Raw genomic sequence first — 9,707 nt, 5'->3', positions numbered from 1 at the left:
AAAGGAAGAGGAAAAATAACAACAACGCTACTAATTAAAGAACTTACAAAGAGGGTGATACACAGTGCAATTTGCTCACTGCCCAGAACCCGACGCCCAGCCCACTGCCAAGCAGTGACCCCTCCTCCCCAGCCAGCTTCTCCCTTTATATACTGAGCATGATGTCATATGGTATGGAATACTTCTTTGGCTAGTTTGGGTCAGCTGTCCTGGCCGTGTCCCCCTCCCAGCTTCTTCTGAAAATTAACTCTATCCCAGCCAAAAAAGCAGGACACCTTTCTACCTCACACCTCTTTCCTTTGATTTGTCTCCCCAGAATCAAGGCTGCCCCACGTGGAAGAGCCACCCCTAGGTCAGAAAGATGGGGGAGATGGAACAGATGAAGCAGGAGGCTGAGCAGCTGAAGAAGCAGATTGCGGTAATGTTGGCAACAGTCACAAAACTGCTGAGAGAGTGTCTATCCCCCCCCCCGTGTCAAAGTTCTCCTCCTCAGCCACAACCTTGGATTTGAGCTTTCTCCATCTACATCCTTGGAGCCCTCTGCAGTTCTGCACAGCCCTTTAAGTGCTAATGGAGATCTTCATAGCATGGGGGGGGGGGGGGGCGGGGCAGAGAAGGGAAAGGGGAAGGGAGAGAAGAGGGGAGGTGAGAAAGAAGTGGCCACCGGCATTGTGCAGCAGGGCAAAGAGTGTAGTGTGTCTCCAGGACCTCCTCTGTCTGGGAGGCAGCTGGTGTTCTGCCAGGCAGGAGGATCCATGGAAAGGGTGTAGCATGGGGAACTGGATGCTAAGCAGCTTTTGACTCACATTCCTGATGTTTGACTGGTGCCAAGGTACCAGAGTCACAGACCAGGATCCCTCCGTGTTGGCCACAATCCAAACACAGCAAAGCCAGAGTTCCTACTTCTAGCAGCCCCCAGGCTATGGCCCTGAATTTCACTTGCCATTGCCTTCATCACACTTTTTTTTTTTATGTCTCATTTGCTGTTGTCTCTTCTCCAGGATGCCCGGAAAGCCTGTGCAGACACAACGCTTGCTCAGGTATGGGACAGGGCTGGCTGGGCAAGTGAGTGCATGTGGGGGGTCAGCTAGCACCACTCCACCACTCCAAGGGGGACTCCCTCCAGTTGGGAAGCAGAATTAGAAGGCAGAGATGTGGGGAGCAGTATAGCTCCTGCCAGTCAAAGATTAATTCTTTCTTTCCCTCCACACTTTCCTCAGATTGTGTCTGGAGTGGAAGTTGTTGGCCGCATCCAGATGCGGACCCGAAGGACCCTGCGTGGGCACCTGGCCAAGATCTACGCCATGCACTGGTCCACAGACTCCAAGTGAGAGAGATGCTGCTGATCTGCTGGTTGCAGGGCAGCACATGGGTGTGAACGGCAAGAAGGCTCTGATGGGAAGAGAACTACTAACATGATCTTGTTCCTCTCTCACAGACTTCTGGTCAGTGCTTCACAAGATGGGAAACTGATTGTGTGGGATACATACACAACTAACAAGGTAGGAGTCAGATGGCTGCAGCAAAACAGGATGCTGCAGTGGATCCCCTCAGAGCTAGTGCCCTTGCCCTGCTTTTTCTGCTGCCAGAGTCCCAACATGGTTTCTTGTCCTCCCAGGTTCATGCCATCCCTTTGCGTTCTTCCTGGGTCATGACCTGTGCCTATGCCCCTTCAGGCAATTTTGTGGCCTGTGGAGGCCTTGACAACATGTGCTCCATCTACAACCTCAAGACTCGTGAAGGCAACGTAAAAGTGAGCAGGGAGCTCTCAGCCCATACAGGTGGGTGTGCTGCCTGCCTGCAATCTGGGTGCCCTCTGCTTCCAAACCTCACTCTTCTAGCCCTGCCCCATTTCTCATGTTTGCTTGTTCCCACTTCCCAGGTTACCTCTCCTGCTGCCGATTTCTTGATGACAACAATATTGTGACTAGCTCTGGAGATACCACATGGTGAGTGTTACCTTCTGCATCCTGGTGACATGACCTCTGGCTCTCAGAGGCACAGTGCACATCAGCAAGTGCAGCCATTTTGCTCTGCAGCAGTCCACTAATGATGAATTGCCTCCATATGGGGAGGCCACACAGAGCACCTTAGGAAGCCAGATCCATTCTTGCTCCCTTGGCAGAACAGGTGCCTCTTTTCCCAGTTGAGGTCAGGCCAAGACGCAGGTCTGTTGTTGAAGCACTAGGGACCACATTTTAAGCTCTCACAGTGTCATTTATCCCAGGATAGAAAACACTGTAAATTTATGTGGAGCCCACATACATGCTTCACTTCTCAAGTCTTGCCCACTGTGCAAGGGACACCTGCAAAGCCAATGCCTGGATCCTTCGTTTCTCAGCTCTCAGGTCTCATTGTGCTGTGACTCAGCACAGTGTCAAGTTTTTATTCACCCCCACCCCGTCCCAACACCTGCTTCAGAAGAACTTCTTGACCGAGGATGAGTCAGGATGTGGCATTTCCATCAGAGATCAAGGTTACACGAGGCTGGTTTGCCTGGCTGTAATGTGGGATCCCAGCGAATGTGGCCCGTGCATCCTACGTGCATGGATACAGCAGACCTTTTTCAGCTGTTTGCCTGTGGGCCCCTCTTACCTCCTCTCAGTACTCCCTTCAACTGTTGCAGTTATGGGAATACGGTCAAACCTCAGACACCCCCAGCCTTAGTCTAACTCTGCTTTGGCAAAGGTATGACCAACAACAGCTGTGAAGATATCTCCTGTTGTATACAGCTGACTCCAGTGATGCTCTCACCTGTTTTCCCACGCTGTAGCCAGGCCCATGGCTTCCTTCCTTTTGTTTGCAAGTTTGCTTTTCAGCCCAGCTGTAGATCTGTTCTGCCTGGGTTAGGTCTGAGAAATTCTCTCCTCTCCCACAGTGCGCTCTGGGACATTGAGACGGGGCAGCAGAAGACTGTGTTCCTGGGTCACACCGGAGACTGTATGAGCTTGGCCGTCTCTCCAGACTTCAAACTCTTCATCTCTGGGGCTTGTGATGCTACTGCCAAACTGTGGGATGTGCGGGAGGGCACCTGCCGTCAGACCTTCTCAGGGCATGAGTCCGATATCAACGCCATCTGCGTATGTACGCTGTCTGCACACTGGTAGGGAGGCAAGGAGGGTGGACCAGCTCTGGGACAAGGTCAGAAGAAGCTGTTGCAGTGGTGTGGGGAACAAGGTTCTCAGGAGACCTTGGCCCCATGATCCAGCCTGAAGCAGGGAGGGTTGAGTTCACTGAAGTTTGGAGGCTGGCTCTTCGCCAGCACCAGGGCACCAAAGCATCTAGGTCTGACTCAAAGCACTGCTTGGACTCAGCTATCACACCATAGTCTGTGGAGCTCAGCACACTAACACAGGTGCTGGTGCAGCTTTGCTCATAGCAACTGTTGGGAACCATGGTTCGGGCGTGCTCCAGGAGCCCTGGCGAAAGACACAAGCGAGGCAGCAGGAATCCCTAACTCAGCTGAGGGTCTTCATCAGCTCCAGACAGCAGAGGTGGGAACTTGGGATCACAGGGAGGTCTTCTGAAGATGAAATCTTCATAGGAGGCAGTACAGACATTTGGGGGCGAGTATCCCCCTCAGAGGCAAGGATTCAAACTAGAGCCCTAGAGGTAGCAGGACAAGAAACATGTCAGTTTAATCCCGTGCGGCTAACCAAATGAGTCTGCCAGCTTCCTGCAATGTTTGCTGCTTGAACCACCCTCCACTGACTTCAGTTAGTACAGCATTTCTCACCTGTCCCATGGCTACCCTGCCAGCCATATGGCTTCCTGCCTTACCTGTTCCTGAGGAGCTCTTTTTCACTCCTCAGAGCAAGGACACAGAAAATGAGTATGTATGAGAAGGTTGGGGTATGAGGATCAGACAGAGGAAGGCTCCTGTATCTCTGAATCATGCCAGACTCCACCTGGGTGGACACTTGTCAACCGCCAAACTAACAGCTGGAGTTAAAGGACAATAATTCTTCCTCAAGCACTGGGATGTCTTGCAATAGGTCTAGCCCCTAGGTCATTGGCTTTCTTGAGGTGGAAGGGGTTTCTTGGTCTTAGGAGAAGCATCAGTCTCTCCCTTCAGCAGACTCAACTTTTATGATCCAGTGTCTTGTCTCACTTGGTTTTCCTACCTCTGTGGATTCCTGGTGGTTAGCAGGGAGGCAAAGAGCTGAGGAAATGTGCAAGGCACAGTCTGATTAAAATCTGGTGTGTGCCCTTCTCAGTTCTTCCCTAATGGCGAAGCCATCTGCACCGGCTCAGATGATGCCACTTGCCGTCTCTTTGACCTCCGGGCAGACCAGGAGCTCATAGTGTACTCTCATGAGAGCATCATCTGTGGAATCACATCAGTCGCCTTCTCCCGCAGTGGGCGCCTCTTGCTTGCTGGATATGATGACTTCAACTGCAACATCTGGGACTCTCTGAAAGCAGAGCGTGTGGGTGAGTGGCTCCTGGAGGTCCCTCTTTAATTCCTTGCAAGGTCTTCTGTCCCTACCAAGGCAAGAAAGAGACCTTTATTTTTTTTTAAAAGGGACACATCCTATTCTAACTGAAACCAGACAAAGCTTCCTCACACTTAAGGAGCACACCATAACTAGTACAACTCTCTTTTGTGTAGAACTATTGTTTTTAATGTTAAGGAAGTCAAACCTTTAAACAACATCATTGTTTCAAGGGGGGGAAGAGCATTAAGGTTCCTATTCACTAAACCTGCTCACAAGCACCAGTAGCATTTCCTACTTTCTCCTAGCCTCTGCCATTTGCCAGTTCCAGGTACTCACAGTGCCACGTGGTAGCCAGGCACCAAGCTGAGCATGGACCCAGGCTTCCATCCAACGCCTTTGGATACTCTGTGATGCTCATACACAGAATACACCAACGTGCCATTTTTCTTTCAGATGTGTCTCCTAGGCTCTGAAAATTTATAACGCAGCCCACCAATGGCACTGGTATTTGTCAGTCTTATCAAGGACACCATCCTTTCTTAGTCCTACCATCACTCCAGGGTGAAAGGAGTATGGGTGTGAGGATTCAGCTAGCCAGACCTTCCCAAGCACATTGTTCTTTGGCCGGTCCCATGGGTGGTGGTTGTATGCCATGCACAGATGTTCTTCTGCATGTTTGTTCTTATTAGCCACGTACTGATTGTAACATGTTGTGCAGGGACAGTGTGATACACAGGGGTGTAGGTACACAGCCTACAACAAGTGTCCTCAGCATGGCCAACCCCTTCATCTCTCCCAGGCCCCACTTCTTTTCCTGACCTCTCTGCTTTCTTCCCATAGGAATCCTTTCTGGTCATGACAACAGAGTGAGCTGCCTGGGGGTGACGGCAGATGGCATGGCTGTTGCCACCGGCTCCTGGGACAGCTTCCTCAAGATTTGGAACTGAGGATGGCAGCAGAGGGGGAAAGAGCAGCAGAAGCACGGCCCACAGCCTGAGCCCATGCAAACAGCATCATCAGCTGAGCACAACAGAAACACCTACCTACCACTCCCGCTTGTCTCTAGACACAGGTCACTTGTAGGGGTCTCCCAGAGTGAAAGGGAAAGGAGAGGTCAGGGAGGGGGACGAGGGGGAGCTGGGGGGGCAGGAGCACACACACTGGCCCTTCTCTCCACCTCTAAAGAGGCCCAGCAGTTTCCAGCCTCGTGCAGGCTTGAAGACCTGCAAAACACTGTTCGTTACGTCTCAGGAGTTTACGCTGCAGTTCAGACAGCCTGCATCTTCCTTCAAACACCTCTACCCACGTTGGCACCCATCCTTCAGAGGACCCCTCATCCAACACCTATGTCCCAGACTAAGCTCTGTCCCTGATTTAACTCTACCTAGCTTCTCTGTGCAGCTGTCCTATATCCCTGCAGACAGCCTCAGAGACATACTGGTTTGCGATTTCTATCATGCAACCTCAAACAAAAAGCTAGTGTAAATTGGGCTCATTTTCCATTGGGGAAGACTTAGCTCATCTTATCTATGCATAAATGGGGGAAAGGTAGCCCTCAGACCTGCCAGCATACCAGGGAATATTATATTTATTATTATTTATTGTCTGCTTCTTGCTGTTCCTTCTCTTTTTGCCTCACTCCTGCATCACGTGGTGACCCTGTCCAACCAGTAGCCATCAGCCCGTTTTCAATTGCTATAGATCTTCATAGCCCAGGCAAATAAAGAAAGCTCACATAAGCACTGCAGGCTGTGTTCTTTCCAGCATTGCAATGAGCTACTGCAAACATCTCTCCTCCTGTGCATACTGCCTGCTAACCTCATCCAGAGAGCATCTCATCCGCAGGCTTTGCTTCTACCTCAAAGTACTCGGGGGATGGTTGAGAAAAGGCTATTAGTGCCAAGGCTTGCTACCTTAGAGTAGGGATAAAGAGCTCAAAATGCATCCTTACAAACTTTGGAGATTTGAGCTCAAGTACAGGACACAGCCATTACATTCAGCCCCTATAGCACTTGTTGGCTCATAGCAAAATCCTAGGGTCCCAAGACTCTGCTAGGGAGAGCTGAAGGTCAAGAAGGTAGAGTGACTTATCAACAAAAGGTCAAGATATTAATGCACAATACTATTGCATTCTATTTTGGATATCACCCTCATGCCAGACCTTTGCTACAGTCCTTTGCACACATTTAGTTTCAGGCCAGTGTAGGTACAGCAGAACTGCAGAAGTGACACTAGATACATCAGTCTCCTGCACAGAGCTGCAGCTTCCCAGCCCAGTCTATAGTACGTGGGTTCAAGGTTGGACCCTTGTCAGCACAGCTCTGTAGTGGCACATTACAGGCAGGGTACAGAGATTAGTTTTAGGACTAATGGAAGGCTGAATTATTTGTTCCTAGATCTTTGTTCACAAAGATGACATTGCACTGGGCAAAGCAGGGGACTCCTACTGTCCTATCAGGACATAGATACAGTCAGCAAAGGTTTTAATACAAGTTTATTTACTACAGATAAAACTCTACAGTATGTAAATATAGCTAATATACAATAGAAGAGCCAAAGTCCATGCTGTACATAAGACATGCCAAGCTAGGAGAGAGTTCTCTTTCCCTAACAAGGATAGGTGAGAAGAATGACCACAAATCTGGAGTTTCAGTCTGTTGCAGGATTTCTTGCCCCTAGAGGACTCTCAAAACATAGAAGCATGTTACAGCAAGATATTGAAAAAGGAAATATCTAGTTCTCCACCAAAGGACACTGTTGGTTCTCTTTGTTCAAGTCACTCCAAGCACAGTTCCCAGATTTGAGGCTCCTGCTCAGATCCACTGTCACTTCCTTCTTCTCCCCAAGGCTCTCTCCCAACACATGCCTCTTACCCTAGAGAAATAAAAAAAATCCCAAACATACAGTGTAAAACACCAGTTAATTCTCAGTGGAACACATAGCCCATTTTCAGGCCATTCAGCTTTGGCTCTCTTGTGACAATGTCTAAGAGTGATGGACTTCTTTCTACACCCTGAAGAGAAAGGAAGCACTGAAATGGGCAATATCATGGTAAGGGCAAAGATACAGACATTGGTCAAGACCTGAAGGTATCTAGGGACAAAACTGACCCACAGAAAAACCACTTATGAAGGCTGTACATGAGGCTCTACAGGCCTAGGAGGCCACAGTTCCAAACTGGGGCCCTACAAAATACAGAAATTGAAGGATTTTGTTTTGGAGTAGTTTTTTTTTCAGCCCATTCTCCCTTCCACAGCATGAGTCATTAAGCTTTACCTGGCGAGGGACAGGAGCACTGGGGGAATTATCATCTTGTAGTATGCTGAGAGGAGAACGGCAAGTTCCACCAGATGATGCCATTATTTTGTTGTTGGTCTTGCGTCTTACAGGCTTGCTCCCTAGTGACAGAAGGAAACATGTCAGTGTGTAATGACAAGGCTAGAGGGTCCTGGATTTTTAGTGCTTCCTGGCCTTTATGATCTAGCTTGCTTGCCTGCTCAGCAAAGACTGTTACCCAAGGACTTCCAGGTAAAGCGATCACAGAGTGGTTGAGGTTGGAAGGGACTTGTGGAGAACATCAGGTCCAACCCCTCTCTCTGCTCCAGCAGTGCTATCTAAAGCCAGGTGCCCAGGACCATGTCCAGATGGATTTGAATATCTCAAAAAATGGAGACACTAACATCTCAGGGCAACCTGGTCCAGTGCTCAGTCATCCTCACAGTAGGAAAAAGTGTTTCCTGATGTTCAGATGGAGCCTCCTATGTTCCAGTTTGAACCTATTGCCCCTGGTTCTGCCACTGGGCACCACTGAAAAAAGCCTGGCTCTCCCTTCCTTATACCCTCCTTTCAAGTATTTATACATATTAATAAGATCCCCCTGAGCCTTCTCTTCTCCAGGCTGAAGAGTCCCAGCTCTCAGCCTCTCCTCATAGGAGAGATGCTCAGCATGGAGTTTTCCAAAGCACAGCCTATATTAAAGGCTCTCAGCACCACTCAGTTATAGCACTTAGATGTGCTATAACTAAGTCCCACTCTTGCTACCCAGCTCTGCCCAAGGAGAAACTCCAAGGTCTCACTGAATAAGCCTCCACAATTACAAGCCTATCTCTGAGAAGGGAAGAGCTGACATTTACCTTTTAAAGAGGTACATTTATCTCTTGATTTCGACTACCGATTAAAACCACACTTTTTTCAACTCCTGACAGAAATCAGTTTGGTAAAAAAAAAAAATTTCCCAAAGGGGCCTCCTGCCTGCCAGCTGCAGAGCCCCAAGGCCAGGCTATCTGAGGCAGTGGGAGACAGCTGAACCGCAGGAACAGACAAGGTTCCGTAAGAAAGCAAGCCTGGAGAAGATCCCTGCACTAGACGGTTGTTGACCTGCTCATACCTCGAACCGCGCAGCTCCCCGGGTACACGGAGCCTTCGGTGTGTTACCCCCCACAACAAGCACTTACCCGAGGAGAAGCCAGGCCCGGCAACGCGGGCTGGCCGAGCCGGGGCCACGCTGAGAGAGGGCGACCCCTCCGCCTCTTCTCCCGAGGCGGCGGCCGCCTCCGAGCCGCCCGCGGGCGGAGAGCTCTGCCGGGCCGGCTCCTCCGCTGCCGGCTCCTCAGTGGGGCAGGCCGCTCCCGACGGCGCCGGTTCCTGGGGCGCGGCCTCAGCCCCGAAGGCCTCGCTGAGCTGCTTCACCAGGCAGTCCACGCTGTCTGCCGGGGACGGAGGACGGGGTGAGCCGCCATACCGTGCCGGACAGCCCACCCAGCCACCCGGGTTGGCCTCACTCACCACTCAACGCGGCTCTCATGGGCGTGCGGGAGATGCCGGGCGTGGGCGAACGCGGGTCCCGGTCCTGGCTGGTACCCGCCGCCGGCTCGGCGGAGCCGGGCTGAGGGCTGCTCGCCGGGGAACTCACCACCTGCGGAGAGGGCAGGCGTGGGTGCGGCGGGCCGAAGCCGCCGGGAGGGAAGGCGGCGGGCGGCCCGCGGGAGGGCGCCTACCTCAATAGGGGTGCGCAGGATACCGGCGCTGGGGGAGCGGGGGTCGGTGACGTGCGCCAGGTGCTTGTTGCAGAGAGCGGCAGGGGTGGCCGGGGCGCTGCCGGAGACCCCCATGGCGGCAGGCACCAAGCCGCGCTGCTCCCCCACCCCGCCCGCCGCTTCGATTCAAATCTCCCGCGCGCCGGGCGGCACCGCCCCATTGGCCTCCGCACGGAGGAGGGGCCCGCCCCGCCCCGCCCCCGGACCCGCCTTCGCCCGCCCATCTCCCGCG

At 51.8% G+C, this 9,707-nt stretch overlaps 2 protein-coding genes across 2 annotated transcripts; one reads left to right on the top strand and one right to left on the bottom strand.

Annotated features, from left to right (window-relative positions):
* The first annotated feature begins 267 nt into the window (after positions 1–267).
* On the top strand, positions 268–5,487 carry GNB3 (G protein subunit beta 3). Its single transcript, XM_010310110.2, has 9 exons — positions 268–418; positions 1,002–1,040; positions 1,221–1,327; positions 1,439–1,502; positions 1,619–1,781; positions 1,883–1,949; positions 2,879–3,080; positions 4,218–4,434; positions 5,280–5,487. The coding sequence occupies exons 1-9, from the start codon at positions 362–364 to the stop codon at positions 5,384–5,386; spliced, it is 1,023 nt and encodes a 340-aa protein (XP_010308412.1). The 5' UTR covers positions 268–361; the 3' UTR covers positions 5,387–5,487.
* A 1,429-nt stretch (positions 5,488–6,916) lies between these two features.
* On the bottom strand, positions 6,917–9,635 carry CDCA3 (cell division cycle associated 3). Its single transcript, XM_075763387.1, has 5 exons — positions 9,437–9,635; positions 9,225–9,354; positions 8,894–9,145; positions 7,716–7,837; positions 6,917–7,313 (listed from the first exon to the last, which is right to left on the bottom strand). The coding sequence occupies exons 1-5, from the start codon at positions 9,548–9,550 to the stop codon at positions 7,173–7,175; spliced, it is 759 nt and encodes a 252-aa protein (XP_075619502.1). The 5' UTR covers positions 9,551–9,635; the 3' UTR covers positions 6,917–7,172.
* Between the last annotated feature and the right edge of the window lie 72 nt (positions 9,636–9,707).

The sequence above is a fragment of the Balearica regulorum genome, chromosome 1 (genome assembly GCF_011004875.1).
Source record: "Balearica regulorum gibbericeps isolate bBalReg1 chromosome 1, bBalReg1.pri, whole genome shotgun sequence".
In the NCBI taxonomy this organism is placed as follows: Eukaryota; Metazoa; Chordata; class Aves; order Gruiformes; family Gruidae; genus Balearica; species Balearica regulorum.
The sequence above is the reverse complement of the archived record's forward strand: the minus strand, read 5'-3'. Positions and strand labels throughout refer to the sequence as shown.

Bases quoted from the DNA above. Each gene is read 5' to 3' on its own strand.
- CDCA3 (XM_075763387.1), bottom strand. From the start codon at position 9,550: ATGGGGGTCTCCGGCAGCGCCCCGGCCACCCCTGCCGCTCTCTGCAAC. The intron at 9,355-9,436 runs GTAGGCGCCCTC...CCCTCTCCGCAG, and splicing joins TCCTGCGCACCCCTATTGAG to GTGGTGAGTTCCCCGGCGAG. The intron at 7,314-7,715 runs GTAAAGCTTAAT...TTATTTCTCTAG, and splicing joins GTGCTCCTGTCCCTCGCCAG to GGTAAGAGGCATGTGTTGGG.
- GNB3 (XM_010310110.2), top strand. From the start codon at position 362: ATGGGGGAGATGGAACAGATGAAGCAGGAGGCTGAGCAGCTGAAGAAG. The intron at 1,041-1,220 runs GTATGGGACAGG...CACTTTCCTCAG, and splicing joins CAGACACAACGCTTGCTCAG to ATTGTGTCTGGAGTGGAAGT. The intron at 1,328-1,438 runs GTGAGAGAGATG...CCTCTCTCACAG, and splicing joins CACTGGTCCACAGACTCCAA to ACTTCTGGTCAGTGCTTCAC.